This window comes from Excalfactoria chinensis, chromosome 1, assembly GCF_039878825.1.
Source record: "Excalfactoria chinensis isolate bCotChi1 chromosome 1, bCotChi1.hap2, whole genome shotgun sequence".
In the NCBI taxonomy this organism is placed as follows: domain Eukaryota; kingdom Metazoa; phylum Chordata; class Aves; order Galliformes; family Phasianidae; genus Excalfactoria; species Excalfactoria chinensis.
In genome coordinates, this window is record NC_092825.1 from 159,628,211 (window position 1) to 159,652,323 (window position 24,113).

Sequence of the window (24,113 nt, forward strand, 5' to 3'; positions counted from 1 at the left end):
GATAGGCTTGCAGCAGTCCACTTACAGTATCAACGCAGGTCAGGGCATATCTCGCCCCCTCAGACCGAGGGAGGGGCCCAATGTAATCAACCTGCCATCTCTGAAGAGGACTATATCCTCTAGCAATGTGGGATGTTGTTTCAGGCAACGGTCTTGGTCTCATCTTCGAGCAAGCGTCACAGTCCTGACATGCTTGGACGATATCAGATAGCTGTACAGGCAGCCCCCATGCTTTAGCAGCTGCCCACATTATCTTTTGTCCAGCATGCCGTAGCTTCTGATGTAACCATCGGGCAATATTTTCGGATTGTGAATTCCCAATCCATCGAACTCGGGCCAGTGTGTCCGCTTCATCGTTTCCTGGTGACTGCAGGGGTTGATGACCAGAGACATGGTAGACACATACCGTCCTGTGTTTGACTGTATTCCAAATGTCTACCCACATGTCTTTCCCCCAGATCGGTCGGGCGTGGATAGTCCATTCCTGGGTAGCCCACTGCGTAATCCACAGAGTAAGCCCCCGGTACACGGCCCAACTATCCGTACAGATGTTCAGAATGCCATCACCAGGTTCTTTAGTTATAACCATCCACACGGCTCGTAATTCTGCCCATTGGCTGCTCTGACCATCCCCCTCATCAAACCAGATTGTCTCAGTAGAGGGATGGTATGCTATAGCTCGCCACTTGCTCGGGTTGCCTCTGCTGGACCCATCCGTATACCAGGCATCTTCAGGAATAGGATATCTTCCTTCCTGAACAGGGCTCTTCTCTGGTGGAGCGACCATTGGTTCTTTCGGCGTATCACTGCGATATGTCACTGGGCCTAGGATCTTCTGTAATTCCTCCTTGAGTGGAGACGAAGACAGGCTGCTTCTTTGACTTAGATAGGCGACCCATCGTGCTACCGTCTGTGCTTGGGCCACCCCTGTCTTAGGAAGGTGAGTTAGATCTCTTACCCACCCCTGGATCGGTAATGTAGTTTTAACTATAACCTCTGCTGTTTGCGTTATTGGCTCTACCGCTTGTAACGCTGAATAGGCAGCCAATAACTGTTTTTCAATCATGCTGTATCTTTCTTCTGCTCCGTGCCAAACCTGAGACCAGAATCCAATGGGGGTTCGAACAGAACTCTGGCGTTGCCACAGGCCCCAGCCAAAACCATCCTGGGTAACATGAACGTCTAGTTCAGCTGGGAGGGTCGGATCAAATATACCCAATGCCTGGGCTTGTTTAACTGCCAGCTTTGCCTGTTGGAAAGCATCTTGTTCTACCTTCCCCCAGTTCCACGATTGACCCTTCTTGGTAAGCTTATACAATGGCCTCAACAACTGAGCTAAGTGAGGTATAAAGGAGCGCCAATACCCCAATATACCTAAGAACTCTTGTAGCTGTTTCGATGTTGTAGGGACTGGGAACGCTTGAACTTTATCCACTACTGCACTGGGTAGTACTTTGGTTTTTCCGGACCAAATTACTCCCAGGAATTTTACAGATAGCCCCGGACCTTGCACCTTCTGTGGGTTTATAGCCCACCCTCTCTTCTGCAGATAAGCTATCAATAAATCTGCTGCTTGTCTCACCGCCTCTAATGAATCGGATGTTAGCAGGAGGTCATCAATGTAATGATATAAATTTACATTGTGTGGCTTCTGCCACTTAGCCAGATCACGCGCCACCAAATTATGACAAAAAGTAGGTGAATGCACGTACCCTTGCGGCAGAACCTGAAAAGTCCACTGCCTGCCTTCCCATGTGAATGCAAACTGGTCTTGTGATTCTTCACTAATTGGAATACTGAAGAATGCATTCGCTAAGTCTAGGACACAGTGATACGTTTTAATTTCTCTACTTAGTGTGTCCATTAGGGAGGCAATATTGGGTACGGCTGCATGAACGGGCGGCGTGACCTTGTTTAATTCCCTGTAATCCACTGTCATCCTCCATGTTCCATCCGATTTTCGCACTGGCCATATTGGGGAGTTGTACGGGCTATGTGCAGGCCTTATAATACCCACTCTTTCTAATTCCTGTACTGTTTTTGTTATTTCATCCTGCCCACCTGGGAGTCTGTACTGTTTTACATTAGTAATCCGACGTGGCTTGGGCAGACAAATAGGCTCATGTTTTGCATGGCCTCTCAATATTGTCTGAATTGCCCGGATACTAATGCATCTCTGCCGCAACCGGAACTCTCCCACTGTTGTGTGGAGAGCCAGACCCCACAAGATATCAATTCCCAATATGTACTCCGGAATTGGAGCAATAGATACCTTGTACTCCCGTGGTGGGAGGCGCCCGACCCCCAATTTTACCCAAGTTTGGGTGACTGGAACGGTCTGTCCCCCAAAGCCTCCAATCATTACTTTGTTCCCTCTGAATTTTGCTGGGTCTCCATATATTATAGATGTTTCCGCCCCAGTATCAACGAGGGCCATAACCTTCTGCACATTTTCTCGGGACCAATATATTGTTAATTCCACATAGGGCCTCCGGTCCCGTCTAGAGGCCCTAGGGTGACTGACGTCCCTCATCACGCCATAAACTGGGCCAGATTCAAGTCTTTTACCTCTGATGCCTCTGGTACTGTGACCCGAGGCACCTGAGGTGGCCTCTTTTTCCTATTTGGCACGATAAAGTCTTCTAGATTCCAAACTGTTGTTGGTCGTCGTTCTATAAGCCTTATCCCCGGTCTTTTGGGGCGGTTTTGAAATTTTTGTTCATCCTTCAGCTGTTTCCACAACTGAAGCAGAACGTGATTGGGCTGCCCATCAATTTTGGCAAATTGAACACCTGCTCGGAGTAGATCATTAAACATTTGTTTTCGGGACACCCTAATGGGTCCCGCCCGAGGGGTTCGTGGAGCCGATCTCCTGGCTCGGGCTATTGGAAAAACTTCAGAATCTTCAATTACTCTAATATTGCGCTTGGTTCTTAGGCGCTCCGTTTCCCCCAGGTCCGCTACCAATTGGGCAGCATGCTGGACTGCTGCCTCTGCGGCCACTAGAGGATTCAATATAGAAACCAATGTTCCATACATATGTGAGGGAGCCTGTTGTAAGATTAGGTCCCTCATTCCCGCGGAAAACTTCACCATGTCCGGACTAACAGATACATCTTCATAGACAGCCTCTCGCATGCCTAGTTCCCGGATATAATTTTGTAGGTCTTCCATAGAAGACCACATTCCTGTATGTATTGGCATGTCTGTTTTATTTGACCATACCATACGGCAGGCAGCCATTATCCAATCTACGATCGAATGATTCTCTTCAGGGAACTGGGACCCTGAGTACAATCTCTGCCTCAGGGCAGGATGGACTGTTATTGTTGCTAGCTTAGATACCTCGGAGCCGTTAACTATTACACTTTCTGCTCCCGAGTCCCATAATCGTAGCAGCCAGGCTGGGACACTTTCCCTCGGTCTTTGCCTGAAGCGCTGTACTAGATCCATAAGTTCGGTGGGTGTGTATGGACGTGCTGTTACGTGTAAATAGGAGTCAGCAGGGGTCCATTGATCAGGAGGCACCCCTGCTGGTCGCTCCTGGACTTTTTTTGTTTTTTGAGTTACCATAGGACGGACTTCTAATAAGTCCGTCTTAAGTGGCTCTTCTAGGTCAGATTTAGTGACCTTAGTTTGATCCGATGTTTCAGGATCCTTACTATCATCCATTGTAATATATCTAATTTGGGGGGTGTTTGAAAAAAATGATGAATTTTTCCCTGTTAATAGATTAATTTCGCCCTCCAATTTTTCAATGCGGGCTTTTAATAATTGATTTTCATGTTCAATCTTATCTGATTTAACCTCTGCCTGATTTAAAGCATTCAATAAAGGCCAAGCAGCCATGGATGCAGCCATTTGCCTTTCTTTGGTTGTCAAAATATCTTTTTGCAACCCCTGAAAGTATTCAGTTAAATGGTAAGGGGACATATTGCCCGTTACCCGTAAGGGCCCCCATTGTTCGATAATCGTCGCTAATTGAAAATATGGGGACGCCTCAAACCCTGGTATTTGTCCAGGGAGGATTTTCCCTAAGGGGGTGATCTTCTCCCCCTTGAACCAGCTAAACACATTCCATAGGAAAGACATTTTTTTTTCCGATATTTGCAGGCTCCTGGCTGGCTCGCCAAATGTATTGGTTTTAAATGTACAGATGGAAACAAAATGTACAGAAGGTATATAAGTGAATGAGTAAAGGGAAAACTCACCAACGGTGGTGCCTTGACTGAAGCAGCTGAGGCAGTCCTCCCTGGTGAGCGATCTCCAAGAGATACTGCTCCAGTGGGAGTCAGCCCTTAAATGAGGTCTCAGAGGGGATGGAGTCAAGCTCCACCCCTTCCGGGAGCACAGCTACATCACTCTCACCTGTGCTCCCACAGCTGACCCCATACTTGCCTCAGCTGATTAATCAGAGGTTCAGGCTGTGATTACCAATCTCCCATACAGCAACCCAGTATTCATACTAGATATTCTGATAAAAATGTGACTGTTGGAGGGGATCTAGACCCACTTTATATGTATTTAACTATTACTTGTGACATTTCTTTGATACCAGAGTATTCCAACCACAGCAGCTGTTGCCTGCACTCAGATTTTGGGAGCCCACCCCTGGAAATCCCCATGCAAGTCTTGGCTTGGTGAACCTGGCACTCCCTTCACCTCTCCTTGCTGGCTCACTTTTACCCTCCATGCTGCCACCAAGAGTGGTACCACAAGGGAATGATGGGGCAGGAGGGTTTGGGGTGGCCATGGGCAGCTCATGCTGACCAGCTCTTCCAGCTGCAGGAGGTGAGCAGAGACCGGGTACCTTCAAACCCCAGCCAGCAGGTACCCTGGAAGCTCTGTAGGTTGTTCTGAAAGTAATGCCTCTTATTTATTTCCATGGAAACTACAACAGATACAAAGAGCACAAGAACACAGTTTAATAGAGCAAATTCTCAGCTACAAAACTATATATATATATATATTTCAACATAGTCATCACTGTTAGCTATGCATTTTTACCAGTGATGAATAAAAGCTTCTGGGGCACCTCTGTTGTTGAGCTGAGGAGTGCTGCATCCTCTCTGTGCCGTATGGGGCAGAGCTGTCTTGTCCCACACATTGCCCTTCAGGTTCTGCATGCTCCTGCTTGTTGTTTCTGACTGGTACTGGGCTACCAGACACTGATGGAGCATTAAAAACCCTGGGGATGGCATGGCAGGGGAGTTGGTGGCTAAACATTTCCCACATGCTAACAAACGTGCTGTAAAGTCAGACCCTGCTGAGAGAGGAGGGAAGAAAACGGGGATGCTGAGCTCCCCCAACCTTCCTCCGCAGTCATCTTCCTCCCAGCACAACAGCTCCTGTCACACCTGGCACAAAACTGATCCTTCATCATGGCTTACTGCTGTGTTACATGTGTGCTCACTCACCGTGCACACACACAGCAAAAGGAGCTCTGCACAGAACGGGGTTGCCTGCAACTTGTAATGTAATGTAATCCCCTGCTGAATGTGATCAAAACCTCAGAAAGTGATTAAGACGTACAGTAGTAGAAAGGCAGCACAGAACCTTTATTTTGGCTGTCTCAAACCCAGCATATGAATAAGAGGCTCGGCTTTTTTCCACCGATGATAAAAGACAATCTCCAAGTCTTTCATTTGGAAAAACACACGTGGATGCAAAACGATGAGGGGAGAAACTGCATTGTAGAGGAGTAGAAAATGGGAGCAGGAGTAGGAGGAGAGAAATGGAAAGGTGGAGTGTGGGAGGAGGGCTGTGGGAGTAGAGAATGAATTGCGGAGCATCCATCAGCATTTAGGCATTGTGGGAGATGAGATAAACTTAACGCTGTCATTCATAGATGGGGTAACATGTCTTGCACGGAGCGTGCTGAGCTGTTTGGGAAGAAGTAACTCTGCTCCAGCAGCTGAATGGAGCGTTTTGTTTGCGGCAGCATCTCCCGAAGGTTCTCGGTGGTGTTTGGGCACACGGAACTACAGAGGTGCCCACCGTGAGCTGCACAACCACACGGGCTGGGCTGGGGATGTGCTGGTGCTGAGCGGGGAGTCCTCTGCAACCCTCGTCCTGGTTGACACAGCTCGTATGGAAGGAAAGATGTGTGTAACAAAAGAGTTCTGATGAGAATAGAAATGTTATGAAAAAAAACCTAAAAGCAGCAAACGCTGGAAATAAACGCATTTCCTTCAGCATGATGGGTGCCGGCCTGGCTCTTTGGCTTTTATTTCAGACACCGAGAAAGTAAAAGGAAAGGGTTCGTTTATCCCCTTTTGCCTTAGCTCTCTCCGGTGCACCCATTCGCATCCCACCCCGCGCAGCCCTGCTGTCCTGAGCTGAGCGATGCAGACATCGCACCCCGGGGCTGGGACGTGGCACACAGAGGATGAGCAGGGACTATTCCGCTTTTCTTTTTCATTAAACGGACATAAAATATTGATTATCTTTTAAAAGATCTGTGGGCGAAAAGGTACAGAGCTGCGGGCTGAGTCCTCAGCAGGCTGTGGAAGACGCAGAAGGGACTTGAAAGTAAAAGGATTCCGAGGTGCGACAAGCAGCAGCCCACAGCGATCGCCTTTGGCGTGCTGGAGAACGACCACGGCAGCAGCAGAACGTTCAGTGCCAGCGAGCCCTGCCCGTTTACACGTACGTAGAGGTGTAAACTGTGGGCCTAAATCCAGTCTCCTACTGTACTCTTCTCCTTAATATTGTAGGAGTGTGTTTTTCTAGGAGCGACGAGCTATATTTAAGTAACCCCGACACTCTCAGGGGAGCGGGGGCAGCCCACGGCCCGACGGGACGGGACAGCTGCGGGACGGGAAGCGCCCGGCTCTGGGCTCGCTGAGGGTTTCGAGGCTAAGGCTGCAGTGGGTTGTTAAAGCGTTACGGAAAATGAGGCAGATCTCGTTAAAAAATCGGCTGTGTTAGAAGGGATCTCATCCCCGAGATCGCCTCTCCCGGCACAGCCGACGGCATCCGCTCGGTTTCAAACACGGGAAAACTTTGCGGCTGCCTCCGCCACACGCGGGGGGCCGCTCCGCACCGCTCCGCTGCCGTCGGGGCCGGGGGCAGCTCCCATACGGGGACGTTCCCGCACAGTCCCGGCCCCGCTCCGCTCCGCGACAGAGTTCGTTCCCAACCGGACTCGGCGGCTTAGAGCTGGAAAAAAAAACAACAACAACAACAAAAAACCCCCCCAAAAAACAGAAGACTACAGCCAAACCCCAAACGCACACAAACCGCCCACAAACAGCACGGGGGCACCGGCACCCTCCCGCAGCAGTGGCCCCGCGGCGGGAGGCGGGCGGGCGGTGCGGCGCTGCCATTGGCGCGGCTCGGGCCGGCCCTCCCCGCCGGGAGGAGGAGGAGGAGGAGGAAGGCTGGAGGCGGGGCGGGCTCTGCAGTCGGTGCGCGCCGGGCGGCCGGGTCGCTGCTGCCGCCGCCGCCGAGGGCGAGGAGCCGGGCAGGGCGGCGGGGCCGGAGCCCGCGAGGTCGAGAGCCGCGAAGGGAGTCGGCGGCCGCGCCGCGCCGTCGGGGTCGCGCAGGTCCGCGCTCGGAGCTTGCATGGGGCGGCGGTGCTGAGCCGCTCCGCTGCCCCCCCGCCGTCCCGCTGCCCACCGCCGACGCCGCCGCAGCCATGGCCGAGGCCCCGCAGCTGGTGGACATCGACCCCGACTTCGAGCCGCTGCCGCGGCCCCGCTCGTGCACCTGGCCCCTGCCGCGGCCGGAGTTCAACCCTCCCAGCTCGGCCACCTCCAGCCCCGCGCCGTCCTGCGGAGGGCAGCCCGACGGGGCGGCCGCGGCCGGAGCGGCCGTCGCCGTCGCCGCCTCCGGAGCGCTGAGCGCCGACTTCATCAGCAACCTCTGCCTGGTGGAGGAGAGCGAGGACTATGCGCTGCCCCCCGCCGCCGCCCCCCCGGAGCCGGCCGCCTGCCGCTGCGGGGACTTCCCGGCGCCCGAGGCCGGCTGCCGCCTGCACCCGCCGGGACCGCCGCCGGTACCGCCGGTACCTCCGGCCGTGGCCGCGCTGTCTCCGGGCCCCGTCGCCGGGCAGCCCCGCAAGAGCAGCTCGTCGCGCCGCAACGCCTGGGGTAACCTGTCCTACGCGGACCTCATCACTAAGGCCATCGAGAGCTCCCCGGAGAAGAGGCTCACCCTCTCCCAGATCTACGAGTGGATGGTCAAGAGCGTGCCCTACTTCAAGGATAAGGGCGACAGCAACAGTTCAGCTGGTTGGAAGGTGAGGACCGGACGGGACTCCTTTCGCATTTTCTTATTTGCTGCTTTTTCTTATTTTATTTTACTTTTCTCCCTAAAAGCGAAATAAAAAAAAGACAAAAACTACAGAAAAAAAGACGCGATTCTGCCCTCCCCCCGCAAGGCTCGGCTCTCTGGGAGGAGGGCCCCCCCCGCGCCCTGCCCCGCCGAAAGCAAAAGTTCACGCCGTGTCACGGCGCCGGCCCCGGGCGAGGAGGAGGGAGCGCGGCTCCTCCCGGCCCCCCCCCGCCGCTGCGGGCGCTGCGCGGCTCCGGGGGATCCGGGGGGAGCCGTCGGGCGACGGGGATGGGGCAGAGGCAAACAGCGATGGGGAAAGAGCAGGGGCAGGACAAGGGTTGCAGAAGTACCGTGTGTTTAATGAGTAAGCGCTGTGTTTGTCCCGGTGGCTGCGCTCAGCCCGCTTTGCAGGAGCGTGTGTCCTTTTAAACGTTGGTACTGAGCTTCCTGCGATCTCGGTGCGGGCCAACAGCGGGGCTGCCGGCGCGGAACCTGTTGATTTTGAGTCTTTCTGTTCAGCCCCTCCGCTTCCCGGCTTCACCCACGCGTGCGGTGCGCACCGCGGTACCGACGCACGGGGTTTGCGGCAGCGCTGCGTGTGAGCGGCCAGAACCCCGAACCTCATCTTTCTCCTCCTCCTCCTCTTCCCTGCAGGGATGGCACAGGGCTGCCGTACTCCTGGCTCCGCACTGGTTCCTCCCGTTCTCGAGTTTTTGCTCCCTTTACCTTCCAGTATCTCTAATATTCACTTTGTTTATTTATTTATTTAGAAGCTCAAATCCGATATTTATATATTGTAACATATTAATTGCGCACCTAGGAGTGGTTATTCCATCTGATTTTTGTAGATGTTGTTATTTTGTGCAGGTAAGAGGTGCCCTATTAAAGAAACATAAGTGAGGATCTCAAACTCCTTTTTGGTTATAAGGCTCTTACAGCTCTTAAAAGTAATTTGTTAGTTCCTATCGATGTGTTTGACTGTAAAAGGTAAAGAATAATTGTCTCAAGGCGTCTTTCAAGAGAAAGCCTCCCTAGGAGAGGAGTGATTGATGGGTGACAACTTTGAGACAAGGGAACTCAGCGCTCAAAAGACGCTGGGTTCTTTTTCAGTCGTATTTTGGTCAGCTGGAAATAAGGCAAACTACATTTGCACGATGAGCAGAAGAGACTTAAAGCAAACCAAATTAAAGCAAAGAGCTCCCAAATTCAAGCAAGCAAATGCAAGCTCTCCTAGCTGCCCGATTGATGATGTGCTTCTTCTTGTGTTGCTTCAACAAGTAATAAGGGCTCACACACCTCTTCCTGTGCCCACACAAGTACACTGTGCAGTACTGGTACAGAACTGGGCTGCTGGGTGATACGGTACTTCGTGGCAGGGCACAGTAGTTACCCTGAAAGTAGATGTGTCCTGCTCATACCTTGCTGTGTATGCTCTCCTTTTGACAGGCTGCTTGGCATGATGCAGGGTCACACTGGTGCTGTGTTTCGCCAAGCACCTTTCTGGGGAGGGTTTAGGGGCAGCCCCCATTCCCAGCCCCTGAGGAGTGCAGCCCAGCAGCACTGGGAGTGTGGCTCAGCCCAGAGCTGGGCTTGGTGGGGTCGGGAGCTGCAGGTGCCAGCAGAGCATCACCCGCAGCGTGGAGCCAGCAGGAGGGGTGCGGGTCTGACCTAAGAAATGGTGTGCTGCTGTTTGGCAGCCTGAGAAAGAAAGCGTTATCTTGTTTCCTTCTCCTAAATAAGGCTTCGTCTTGTTGCAGCCTGCTGATTTGTGAGGGTAAACAAGGCACCTTTGAAATCATACACAAACCCTATGAAATACACAGCAGAACGAGCACCTTGTGCCCAGTGGCACGGTTGTATTTGTCACCCGGAAGAGGAGAGCCGTACTGCTTGTGAATGCGTGTGGCCCCTGTTTAATGTTCACAACTGAATTGCTTTTATTTTTCCGCTGTATGAAGAAGTTCAGAGGTGTTGGTATAATCTACTGGGAGCTGGAAATAGCATTGAATTTCTGCTGAGCGAAAACTTTGGAGTGAAAATGTCATTTTTAATAAGGGTAGAAGCCAAACACGGTAACGTGAATTTATCGCTATTAGCTCAAAAAGTAGGTAAAATTATTCTCAGCCCTAAGAAGAAAGCGGCTCATTTCAGATTGTCTTGGCACAAACTACTCTAAAACTACTGGGGGAACAAAGTGGGGGGAACCCATGGCTGGAGTGGATGGAGTGCCCACATTGTGCCCTGCCTGACCTACTGCAGTGCAGGACATGGGCACAGTCTGAGCGCACGCAGCCCTGTTCAGAGAAGGCTGAAGCAAGAACAAGATCTGCTTCTGAAATAGCCGAGAGATCATTGTGAAAGTTGCGTGGAAGAGTGAAACTTTGATCGCAGCAGTCAAGTGAAAGCGTTGTTTTCTTCTATCTGTGCTGGTGGGAGACTGCGTGTGGGACTTAGGGCACTTTGTAGGCCTCTAGGAGCTCCATCACAGCCATGGACTGATTTCTTTTTACTCAAATCTGTGATAACTTCCTGGCTAATCACCGTTTGCAAAGAGTGAAACTCCTTTGTGATGGCATATTTCATAATGTTTTTGCTCTGTGTCAGAATCATTGTGATCTATTGTAAGGGAACTATCAGAGCTAAGTTTCCTTGGATGGTCTTGGTCTCTTAGCCAGGTATTGAAAATAGGTCCAGATCACCATGTCACAACCTGTGGTATTATGATGGCTTTATTCGGTGATTGTTTGGATAGAGATTATTAGATTATTAGTCAGAAAACACAGATTTTTGGCATACCCATCTCAAAGTGGCCATGGTGGTTGTCTTTCCCTATGGGAGGTGTTAAGGTGGCACATGTATTTATACCTTCTTGACTTCTAGACCTAAGGAAACTTGATCACCCCAATTTATTTGTAGGTGTTGCTGGAGCAGTGAGGCTAGATGGTATCCAGCTGTAAAGGGTGAATGGACATCAGTCTGAAGGCCTGAGAACCGATCCGGACTGTGGGGGGGGCTTGGGGTTACCTCCTCATAGGCAGGCTTGGTGGTCACAACTCTTCTGCAGTGAATTGGTCCCCGTACAAAATCAGTGCTGGGGTGTGGTATGTTTGAGTTGAAAGCTACACATGTGTTATCGAGTGCTGGAAAGCCCTAAGAAATCAAGAACCATCTTCATGGTCATCAAAAGCTTTTGATTTTAGATCAGGGAATAATTGTACAGAGCTCAAGTGCTTAAAATGAAACAAGGAGATCTTGGTGAGGTTTTTATTGTACATTTCTGTTTCAATGAGGAAATGTCACTTTAACTGTCTAGAGGAATTGCTCTGTGTTCCCTCAGTGTTGGTTATGTACCTGCAAGTGTTTAACTCTGTCCCTTTGTGGTAAGACTACTCAGGTAAATGCTTACCTGGGAGACTTGGAGACCCCCTGGCATCATGCATTGCATTATGCGTATGTGCAGCACACACGTGCATGTACATCTGCATACGTCTATTTATGTATCTCCTGAGATAAGTCTTATCACGGCCATGCTTTTGTACATGTGACGGTAGCAATAGCCTCAGCATCGGGATGTTGCCCTCACTGCCTGAGTCACCAGTTCCAATGCTGCTTACTAAGGGAGAAGTTCCATTTTTGCAGGTGCAGGGTGCCTGTGCATTGGTAACTAATGGTGAATCTCCTCAAAAACTTGTTCTTTTCAAGCTTTGTTCTCTTCACCATCTATATTTATCTTTCAGACTTAGGCCGTGCAGAAAGGATAAGCCCTGTTCAGGGCTTAGGCCCACCTGCTCTTGCCCTGTAATCCAGGCTGGTGCAGCCTGCTGCTCGTGGGCCTTGCTGGGCTCCCAGCCTCCATTCTGTGCTGACAGTATTTTAGCTTTATATTTTATTTTTTATTCTAATAAGACTGCAGAAATGACGTACTCCTGAGATAGATGTCTGTTCAGATTCTCTCCAATCTCCAAGACGTACCGTTGCCTAAATATATGCAGCTCTGTCGACACGACTGGTGAATACTTTGCAAAATGAGCTCTTTCCTCTTGGAACAAATATGCTGATACAGTTTGTAGCTACGGATTTGTGAACTATGTAATGCTGTGGCCACGGCCTACAGAGGGTCGATCTTTAGCTTCTACTGCTTTGGGAGAAAGTTAGTATTTGAAGCAGGGATTTCTCCTGGAAATGATTTTTGTAACCTTGAGTGGTGAACAGTGAAATAAGACGTACCAAAGATACCTCATAAGTAGCTTCTTTTCCTCTTTCAGAATTATGAAAAGCGTGGTTTAAATTTACTTTATCGTTAAGTCCTATGAAGAAGGAACTTAAAATTCACCGATCCTGACAGCAGCTAACTATAGTTAAGCATATGGCAGTGCATACTAATATTGCGGTGAATTTTGTAGCATTCTGTGTGTAAGCTTGGTGTGCCAACGTGAGTTTTAAATGGGGGGAAACACTGCTTTTTGTGATGACAGTCTGCACGTCAGAAATGGATGAAGTTTGCTGGGAAGAGTCGTGTTTAGAACATCGTCTGCTGCTGCGCAGAGAGCTTCGGCACGAACTGTATTCATCTCTGAGGGCAAGTGCTGTTCACATTCATGCATTACTTCTAAATATATTTGGTGAACGCTATTCACGTGTGTTCATCAAACAAAGCTGCTTCGTTCCTGTGCTTTAGTTTGTAATATGCAAACATCTTCAGTTGCTGTAGCAGCTGCAGGTCTCCATTCCTAGTGTAGGAGGTGGAGGAGTAACAAGAATGAAGTCAACTGCTTTACTGTATTGATGATTATCTCAAACGAAGCACTTCATTAGACCTTGCGCTAGATTTTTGTAGTGGCTAATGATCTCTACAAAATAATATCTAAGGAGGCAAATGTATTCGGAAACATTTCTGTAGTAGCTGGTAAAAGTTTAGGAGTGCTTTCCCATGTGATATGTGGGGTGGGAGGTGGCTGGGTTTGAAAACACAGTCACTGAGAGTCTGCTGTGATTCTAGCAGCTGCTGCATCAAGCAGAAAGTTGCTGGAGAAAAGAAGGGCAGCACTCAGTTTGCTCAACTTGCTGTTGCTCACGGCATCGTGCATCACTGCGTGATATCAATGATTTTACAGTTCTGCTTGCAAGCACTTCTTATTCTAGAGTTAATTCAACCTCAAGCTACAAGTCTTCTCTTGTTCTAGCCTTAGAAACTTAATTTTTGGGAATGCTTGGAATCCGCACAGCTGGAAATGTGCTCGGTCCTGTTGCTGCTCCAAGTCAGTGGCCTGGGGATGGCTATGGCAGCATTAGAACAGCCTGCCTGTCCCTGGCACATTAACTGCATGCTGGTGTGAGTCTGTCAGGGCTGTTTCTGTGGTTCCTACCAGTACTTTGCAAGATGTAAGAGCTCTTATTAATTAGCATCTTTAGCATCTGAGAATCTGTTGTTCAGAGCTCATTTCATGCTGGGAGTTACAGCGAATGGGCAGCGGAGAGCCTTTGCTTTTTCTTTCCCTTTAGGAAGGGGAACTCTGGAGCTTTGGAGAACAGACGTTCATTTTATAGGGAAAAAAAGTCAAAATGCAGGCTTTCATATTTTTAATCTCCTTCCCAAATAAGGACTATCTGCGTAGTCCAGAGTATGGACTTGAATTATCCAAATACTGTTTGCAGTCTTGCTTGCAAAGAAGAAGTAGCAACTTCTTCAGTTTTCTTATGCTCAGCTCCAGAAACTGTGACGTGGGTGGAGTTTCAATTACCCATCACTGACTTTTCAAACTACACAGTTAGATAAGGCTGAAGCAACTCGCTATAAATGTGGTGACTTGTTAGACCGCATTCATTGTGCAAAGGAGCTTACATCCTGCAAGGTCAGCAGAAATGCTTAATGTTTGCCTGGCTGGAAATTAATTAAATTTGGCGACTGAAATTACAGGAATGGATTTGTTGCCCGTTGTGTTATACTGAGCTGCCTTTCAGTTCCCAGACTGTGAATTAGCACGGTTGCAAATGGTTTTTTGGCATGCGTGAATTTTGGGTCCAAGTTGGTGCTGTCTTTTGACATCTGTAGTGTTTTTAGATGCAGACAACTAGTTTCATTTTGGCTGCTGTCCTTTAATGTGTGTTTGAATGTATCTGAAGCAGCTAATGGGGTTAAGGATATCAACAATCCAAAAATATGCTCTAGTGGTGCTGGGGGGTGCTGATTTGCCTATAGCTTGCATTTGCTTAAAACTGATTCTACTTAATCTGCTAATTGGAATGTAATTGTTTGAAGAAAAAGAAAACAAAAACCAACTACCTGAGCTGTACGTATATCCAGATTTCAATTTTGATTGCCAAAAACCTACTTACAGAGTGAGAGATCTTTAGTGTTTGCCAACTAAATTATATCTTGTAGCGGGGCTTTGCAATATGTAGAAACTCTTAATTAGGTATTCAAAAAATGAAGACGTTGTTATTCAGAGATGCTTCATAGCAGGCCTCCGCACTTCTCTGCTGTCAGGATGTGAAAGGATTATCTGCTGCGTGCTCCCGTTTGTCGTTAATGTGTTGATTTCTCTTTCCAAAAATACTCTGATTAAATGCGAACTTTCAAATTAAACAAAATTGTTTGCAGCCCCCACAGCCCTTCCTCCCAGAAAACCCAGCTCTGCAGGCATCCTGGTGGTGGGCCAAAGGAAGAGGGATAGCTCTTGTCAGATGGTGTGAGGAGGGAATCAAGATGGGGGCTCCTGGAGGAGGTCTAGGGCCTGGCTGCTGCCCCAGCGCTGTCTGGGTGCCTGGTTAAAAGGTTAAAGCCTTTCAAACAGGTAAGATTTTTGTCCCTTGGCCTCTTGGGAGGATGTTTTGAAGCTGCGTTTGTTTTTCAGTGAGATGCTTCAGCTCTTGAGCCTCGGGAAGAGTAGCTGTGCTGAAGGGAACAATCCATGCTGCAAGTGTCATTACTGCTTTAAACTATAAGAAGGTAGATTTAGAATAGACATAAGAAGGAATAAATTCTTCACCACAAGGGTAGTGAGGCACTGGTGCAGACTGTGCAGAGAAGCTGTGGGTGCCCTATCCCTGGAGGTGTTCAAGGCCAGATTGGATGGGGCCATGGGCAGCTCAGTCTAGTTGGAGGTTGTCCCAGAGGGACTGGAACTGGATGACCTTTTAGGACTCTTCCATCCCAAACCATTCTATGAGTCTATTCTGTTTTTATTCTTTATTATTATTATTTTATAATGATAATCAGCTTTGTAATGATGTTAATGAAAGTTAAGATGCAGGAGCCAGATTCAGCTCAGCCATTTGCAGATAGTGTTTGCCTGCTGGACACTGCTGCAGCACTTGTCCTGCTTCTGCCCTGCCTCTTGCAACTTGGTTCTGGTCAGCTGAAGGATCTGCATGTCCAACCAGAAGGTGTTTGGCAGTCAGGGTGAGGATACTGTCTCATATCTTATCTGAACAAAATATGTGATGTAATTCAAACATAAATAAAAATGTACTACATGTTTTTATCTGGCAAGATAAGTTTAGGTCTTGATTAATATCTAGGAGTTTATAGAGAAAGAAGTAACACCAAAACCCACACATAACGCACACACAGTTGTATGTACATATACATACACACATATGCATTCAGATGTGAAAACCTGGAGCATAACACCATGCTCAAATCAGAGCAACTTCCTTCTTTCCATAGTTACGATATGCCCTGCTATCCTTGGGGCAGCACTGAGGTGAAAGGCACTTCTGCATTTAAATGCATGTGGCATAACGCTTGAAAAACTTGGAGAGTGCCAGAGAAGGCTGAGCTCTCTTTCAGTTCAAGCTGGATGTGAGTAAGATTTTTTCCCATCTTGTTTTCTCTTCTTCCTTGGTGAATGTGCTGTCAGTTTAACTGGATGTTTCCTCAGGTGAAACAAGTACATATTCTAGCAAGCAGAATAGTAATGCAGGGCTAAGCTCTGGTGTTGCTTGTGTGTTGTACCCCTATTCACAGACGCAGTAAATCCAGTACATAAGCCCTTGAAATAAAAGTGAGGACAGGAGGTTAAAGCAGTGTTTTAAAATGCAGCCTGTTGCAATTGATTTCTCAGGAAATAAGTAGATGCTGTCTTAATGCAGGTTGTTCCATGCTTGTTAGGAAACTTGAGTCGCTCTTGAATAATCCAGTTCGTTTAGTCTATGAAAACCTGATACTGCACTCTTGCCTACCTCTTCTTTACAGTTCTATGGCAATTACATAGCAATAAGTATTAAAAGGAGAAAGCATAATCTCTGCTTGCAGTCTGAGCCAGCACCAGCCATCTCCTGATGCTATGAAGTCATCCTTTGCTTTGAGGTTGCTAACTAAAGCCTTGCTCCAGACATCTGCTCCAGGTGAGCAGTCATGTTTCACTCTCGCTGTGTCCAGGCTCACTGCAGAGCATCCTCAAGAGGCTGACCCACAGTGCAGGAGAGGAATAATGCGGAGTTCATCCTGTCATTCAATGGTCTTCGTTGCTTCCCCATTCTGGAGCACTGGAACAAAAATGAAGATGTAAATGAATTTGCAATTATTGCACAACCTGGTTATGCAACCAGGCTGACGTGGTAGGGTATATACATGTAGAAAACACCTCTTTGAAGAGGTGGCATTAAGAACAGTTTCAATGCTTTCTCCCCAAAGATGAGGGCAACTGTGTTACTGATTTCACCCCCTCCTTGGTTAATATGGGCATTAAAGCACACTAAATATTCTGCTTTTGTTGACCAAGGCTTATTGCTGATAGAACAAAAACTAAATTAGTTCTTGTGTTTATTTTGGAAGGAGATTTTTTTAGCTTAGGGCCCAGAGTTCAGGCAATTAATGTTGCAGTCAGTATAGGGACGTGTCTTGCACTGCAGTGAATTCTTGTACTGTCAGCACAGTCTAGAGCATCTTTTAAGTGTGTTTAGATTTTCTTTTAAGTGAGGGATGGAGTTTCAGTTGAAGTCACTGAATCCAACAGGTCTGTGGGTGAGCTCTCAGCCTTCCTTGCAGCTGGGATCTAGATTTGTTATTTCATGTGTTTTAGTAATTTTTCTGGAAGAAAATGCCTGGCTGGCTCCAGCCCTTTGTATGAAGGGGGGACTGATGACAGGGTGCTGTAACTGCATTTTTTTTTGGCAGGCTGGTTGGTAAGGCTTCCTTGACACCAAATGTGATGTGTGTGTCCCATCCCTGGTGAAGGCAGCGTGGTACCACAAAAGCTTTACTGCATGTCTTCAGCTGAGCAGATTGACGTTCAGCCCCTGGGTTGGTGGGAAATTCTTCTCCCAGCTAAGCTGTACAGTGTCTAAAAATGAAAGTATCTTGTTCTGCCATACACCTTGTTATTAGTGTGATATGTGGCCTGAGTTCTGTTGGACTTCTTTACTGATCTTCTTTGCTGTAGGAAAATACTTCCACATCCAGCCCAGTTGCTTCCCTTCTTGCTTCCGTCTGTATTAACTCCTGGTAGAAGCAACAAATAAATGGCATCTCTGTGCATAATGTGAACTGCTGATTGAAAGAGAAATTCTGCAGAATAAGCAAGTAGACTGACCTGAGAGCTCCTCATGACAACTGCCTGGTTGAAGTTAACATGCAGGGTGTTTTTGTCCTAGTTTACTCCTTAGAGGCTAATAGAGGGAATGCTGCTAGAGTAATTTTAAGATGAATCATGCCATCTGCCATGCACGGTTTGCTGTTTCAGCAGTAGAGTAGCAGAGGGAATACATGCATACAGTGGTCTGAAACAGCGTGTTTGTATTCACTGTAACACTAATTTAAGTTTCAGAGCTTTCTTTTTTCCTTGCTGGTGTTTTATATCCCTTGCTTCTGCGTGGGGTTCCAGCACTGATACTGCTCTGTTGGATAGTCACTGTCAAACTTTGCAGCCTCTTCGTTCTGCTAAGATTTGGAAGGTACAGGACATAACCAATCTGGCTTGCCAGAGTATTGAAGTGGACCACTGCAAAGCCCTTTTTGGAAAATGCAGTCCAAATGTTGACCTGTAGCCCTAAGAAACTGAGCCAGATGTAATTTAAATGGCATGGAAAAATATTAATAGTAGTAGTAATAAAGTTGTAGGCATATGGTAGCCTGGAAGCGTAGTGTTGAAGATCACTGATGGATTGAGTTATGTACGTCTGATGCTAAAGGCTTGTTTCTCCTGGAGCTCTCCTGATCCAGAGGAGGAGCATCTCCATCACGTGGCTGTTTTCCCTGTGGGAAAGAGCAAGCTGGCATTTGAAACTGAAAAGTCGTAACCACAGCGTAGCATCAGACGTGTCGTGTCTCATCTCGTGTTTTGTCCAGGAGCAATTATTTTGGAGACTGGCCAGTCCGTTAGTAAGGTTCATGGGTTTGGACTTAGGAATTGAAAGGGGTGGAATCGTAGTCTCACAGGGTTTGTACTTCAGCTCTATCCCATCTTTGAGGACTGGCTGCGATTTTAGATAATGATTTAATTATTACCAGCCTGAGTAAATTCTTCTGTTCCAATATATTAAAAACCGTCCCTTGCTGTCAGTCCTAAAGATCTAATTTTCTCATAAACTGGTTTGGCTGGTGAACTGTTGCACTGAACAATACTGATAGATTTTGTGCTTTGTTCGTGTCTTAAGCTTTTTATGAGAACTTTATCTCATGCCCTTGTTTCGAGTGCCTTGACAAGCCGTATTTAAAGAAACCGAGAGTGGAATATTGAAGCGTGTAGCAATTAAACTATTTTCCTCTCTTTCATGCATTTCACCCCTGCCCCTCGAGGGAATTATATATCTGGTAAACTCCAGAATTAATTATGTGAGGTCAGTTGAAGGCCTGAACAATAGCATGCTCTCTTTTTCAGGCAAGGCAGACAGCTTTTAAATACCAGGAATTAAGAGCAAAGATTGCTCGCCTATGGAGAGGAGTTGTTGCACCAGATACGGAGCTGACATGCAGGCAGATCTCTGCTACCCTTAGATGAGGATTAATTTATGCCCTGAGGCAAATGGGTTATTAACTCTTGTAATTTTATTTTAGCATGTTTAACAACAGATACTGTTGTTTATAAAATCCATTTAATCCTTTTTTAATCGCTGCAAGTTATTTTCCAGTAGCTATCCTGCAGCCATGGGTTCCAATAGTTAGTTATTTACTGAGCAAAACATAGCATTTTTCTGTGTGTTTTTAAGTTGTTCTTTAGTGCCTTGAATTAGAGTTCATTAATGTGTTTGTCTTTCTAAGTAAGTTGGGCATCTGATTCTGTTGCCTTCTCCCTCTTCACTACACACTGAATATTTGTAATAGCACCTTCCTTTTGTTTTGTGGTCTCTCTCTGCAGCATCCTTATTTCACTTTTTCCTGGCTGTTGCTGCTGGTGGTATGAAACATCAGCAGATAATCCAAGCAGATTTTATTTGCTTGGGCTTTGCTCTGCACCTTCAGGCGTTTATTGATAAATAGCGGCCTTGTATTATGGGATGTGTGAACCGGAGCGTGTGACTGCACTCTTGTGTTGAGCATGAGAATGTGTGACATGGCCGCGGTGGAGGTATTGTCATTGTACTCTTCAGTGCTTTAGAGAGCCCATGGGATGGTGTGAAGGAGGTTGCATGTGTATGAAAATAAGACAGTCATCTTCAAAACGACCTGTAGCTGAGAAGAAATATTTTCAATTTAGATGGACCAGATGGTCTTAGAGGTCCTTTTCAAGGTCAGTAATTCTAAAAGTAGGCAAGAGAATAGCAGGGAGAAGGGACGTGAGGTGAGGAGGAGAGGTATGCAGCAATTCCAGGGGAGCTGCTGTAGCTTGAAGAGAAGGAAGAGAACAACCATTGTAGTTATTGGTATCACTGCTTGATGTTTTCCTCACTTTTCCCCATGCACTCCTGAGGTGAGAGCTGGTTTTTGCTCAGATACCTGGCAGCCCAGCAGATGTTGCAGCCTGTCCTTGGAACCTGGACTGAAGTTCATGCACACCAAATATCTTGATGATGAAGGCAGAGCTGGTGCCGTGTGCTCACACAGTGACTGAAGATAAAGAACTGCAGTTTTTGGAGTAGGTGATGTGATTCCTATCTCCGTTCTTCATTGGAGGTCAAGGAAATGGGAAGGGAGAATTTTGCTGTTCTGTGTTTGGCCACCTGCTCTGAAAAGAAGGATATCAGACATGACTGGGGAGTTTCAAGCCTTCTCGAGTTTTTCACAAAGTCCTGGTTACCATGGGATAGCGCAGGGCTATTAGCACATAGCAAGAATTTGCCCTTTCTGTGCCAATCACTGGGATGCAACACAGCAATGCTGCCTTGTACTTAGGGTAAGTTTTCTGGTCTCTGTCAAACGTATGAGCTGAAATGCGTGCTTTCACCCTCCGAGCTACTTTCCAATACAGTGTGAAAGATTATGAACGGGGAGACAGGGATAACATTTATGTCTTTCTGGCTGTGGGAGCTTTGCCTCCTGGCTGTGATTATGCTCGTGTTTAGTCCATGAATATTTTTTTTCTGAATGTTAGGAGATCTGCTATTATGAGAGATTTTGCCACTGGGGCCGGCTGGCATAAAGCAAATGCCTGACTGACTTGAAATGATTTGATTAGTCTGTCTTGCGCTGGGAGAATCACTTGCTCAGGTCTATCCTAAGGATAAATGAATCATGCCAGAGGAGAAGTCAAAACTGCCAATGAAGACTTTACGTTTGTTGCTATTAAGTGGCAGCAAAAAGAGCTTTGCTGCGGGAGACGTGCCTTTTTTTTCCAGAAGTGTATTTATCTTGGTCTGAGCTATGCTGAAATCTGAAAACTCCTTCCAAATTTAAGGAAAAAAATCAGGGGACAGAATGTGCTTTTATTATCAGAGACTTCTAACCAGGTTTACTGCTTGTGCTGTTGATCTGCTGAAGTACCTCTTACACTGGATTTTACTGCATGAAGAATAGAGACAGAACAGCAGTATGTGTCCATACCGAGCTGAATATTCCCTTTCCCAATTTTTTTCTGCTTGGATGTAAACCTTCCTTTAATGTTCATGTAGGCAGCATCATTAAGAAAGGTGATTCTCATTTACCACCTAAGATTTAGCTTTTCGTCTTCTACTGGCAACCCAAGGAGTATGCGTGTTGCTGCTGATAGAAGCAGGCTGTGCAAGAGTCTGATGATGCTTTCAGCAATTCCTTAGCAGCATTTAAGTTTCCTGGTAGAAAATATCTTGTGTTCCCTGACTAGTTAGCTGGTGTGGAGACTGGAGTCCCCTTCTGACCTCTTTGTGATGTTGCCTGCAGTTAGAAGGCCCTGTAGTTGCCTTCAATTAAGCCCAGTGGGTTCTTTCCATGTGTTGACCTCATGCTGTCACAAGGGAAGCCTTTGGGTAGCAGAAAAAAGAAAGAGTAGACAACTGGAAATGAAGAGGGTTATGTAGTCTCCTTTTAACTTGGGAATCTTGTCTGTTTGGGGTTCTTCCATAGTCCATGAAGGACGATAGATTCCTGTTCTGTTAACAAGGAGAAAATTCATCTGGTGCAGTGAATGATATGGCACTGAAAGACTGGGAAGAAGGTTCTCTAGGAAGGATTAAAACAGCAGAAGTCTCCTGGTCTGAAGAGAAGTCATGATGTTATGTGCTGCAGCAATAGCCTGCTCCTCCAAGGAGGTAGAAGTGACAGGTTTTACATGGGTTCAACCAGTGCCTGGCTCCAGCCAGCTCAAGTCTCTTAGGAGACAAACCTCAGCCATGGCATCTACACATATAATAGGCATGGTTTTCAGATAAACAGCATAACTTCTGTGTCTGTACACTCTTCAAGGGTTCTCCCCCATCTCCATCTGAAGGGAAGATACGGGATACTTAGCAGCACTCTGCGCATCCTTATTACATGTGATGAAGCGTTCTCTGTGAGCCAGTGATGTCTGTGATGTCTGTCAGTCAGAGTGCTGCATGCCTCCAGGACAGACATGAGAAATATCTGAGCTGCACGTTGTCTGTGCTTTCTAGAAAGTCTGCAGACTGGATGGTTTCAGTACGTGAAAAGGCTCTAAGCGTACCCGTAACCTCAGTGGGTTGCGGGGAAATTTCCTCATGTTTGGAAGCAGTGGGGTTTTGAGAATCAAAGCAAACAAATATGTTTTGGTTGTGGTATTTATAAGAAAAGGCGACAGAGGAAATGAGAAAACTTTGAGAAGTGAGTGAAGTAGTGATTGGCATGAGATGTGTTTTTTTTTCTCTCTTTGCTTTGTAAATTCCTGCTTTCTCTTGCCGAGGCTTAGCAAGGAAAGTTTTACTTTCTAAAGAGAAGACAACATGTGTCATAAGGAAAAAGAACATCTTAAAGATATGCAGTCTGTTATGTAATGGAAGGTTTTGTTATGGAGAATATTTGCAACAGTAAGTCTGTATAGGATTTCCTATTCAGAAAAAAATACAAACTGCCTGTAAGCATGAACTCTTGAGGAGCGTTGTCAATGCTCTTTACAGCACAGAAAGAAATAAAAGGAAAAGATCTAGAACTCAATGAAGATTGCAAACAAGCTGAAAGCAAAGGGGAATGTAACGTGCTATGAAGTGTAATTAAGAAAATGGCTATTCCAGTGCAGATAAGTGATGTAACAGAAAGAGTCAGTGAGGAGCTTGTGAATGTGGCAAGATGTGAGTTGTTGGCCTCTTCTTCCACTTAACTTGTGATAGGATGAAAGAGAATGGTCCCAAGTTGTGTCAGGAGAGGTTCAGTTTTGATATTGGGAAAAATTTCTTCTCCAGGGGAGTGATCCAGGTGCTGGAATGGGCTGCTCGGGGAGCTGGTGGAGTTACTGACCCTGGAGGTGTTCAAGGAACATTTAGATGTTGTTTGTCCTGAGGGACATAGTTTGGTCGGGAAATATGGATGGTAGGTGGGTGGTTGGACTGGATGATCTTGGAGGTCTTTTCCAACCTTGATGGTTCTATTATTCTGTGATTTTATGTATTTCAGAGCTAGTTGTCCAATGCAAGGTCTGCCTGCGAATCTTGTCTTTAGACATACATAGCCTTTTCCATTATATTTGGATGAGAAGGAAGAGGCTTTTTGCTCTTGTTGGTATACAGTAAAAAAGAGCAAAACTGTGCCTTCAAAAGTAGTGCTGTGTAATGTTGTTGAATGACCTGCTCATATCACTAGCCAAAATTGAACAAAGGTAAGTAAATTCAGGAGCATAAAATGTATCAGTCTTCTGTATTTCTAAGGACTTAAATCTGAAGTGCAAAAGGGATTAGAAGATTGTTTGGTGGCCCTGCCAGGCAGGGGGATTGGAGCTTCATGATCCTTGAGGTCCCTTCCAACCTGGGTCATGCTGTGAATTGTGAGAGGAGGTTAATTGTTATATATCTGTGGACTGTTTGTAAATCCTCATTTCTTACCCTTCCAAATGCCAAGTGCTTGCGTATCCTTGTATTGTTAATGAAACAGTTTCGATTTGTAGCACTGTGTGAAGATCAGCTCTGGTTTGAAAAGTGGCCCTCAAATTGTGGAAACTTCACTTGGGTTAGATATAATCTTTAATGAGTCACGTGGCAGTAACTAATTCAGCTTTTGTGCTCATCACTTTAAAATCATTATGATGGCTGTTGTAAACCACAGACACAAACAAACAAAAAGGTTCAGTTCAAGAGTGAAGTGGCCTTGCCTGGACTGTCTTTTGGCCAGTGTGAGCTCGGCTGGGGCTCTTTTCCCTCACTGAAAGCTGCTGGGAAGGAGGGCTGAAGGATGCTGTGCACTTGCAGTGCTTGCTTGTGAGCTGCAAAAGGTGAGAGAGAGAGGAAGTAGGTGTTGTGGTGAAAGAATGCAGAGCCTGGGCTTGAGGTCATGTACCTGGGAAGCAGTGTTGGGCACAGGTGTAAATCTATAGGAA

General features: G+C 46.9%; 1 protein-coding gene across 1 annotated transcript in view; it reads left to right on the top strand.

Moving 5' to 3' along the window:
* Positions 1-7,420: 7,420 nt before the first annotated feature.
* Positions 7,421-24,113, top strand: part of FOXO1 (forkhead box O1) — a 60,496-nt gene continuing 43,803 nt past the window's right edge. The window contains exon 1 of the mRNA XM_072360853.1: positions 7,421-8,242. Coding sequence (XP_072216954.1) covers positions 7,640-8,242 — 603 coding nt within the window. The 5' untranslated portion in view covers positions 7,421-7,639. The remainder of the gene's footprint in view (positions 8,243-24,113) is intronic.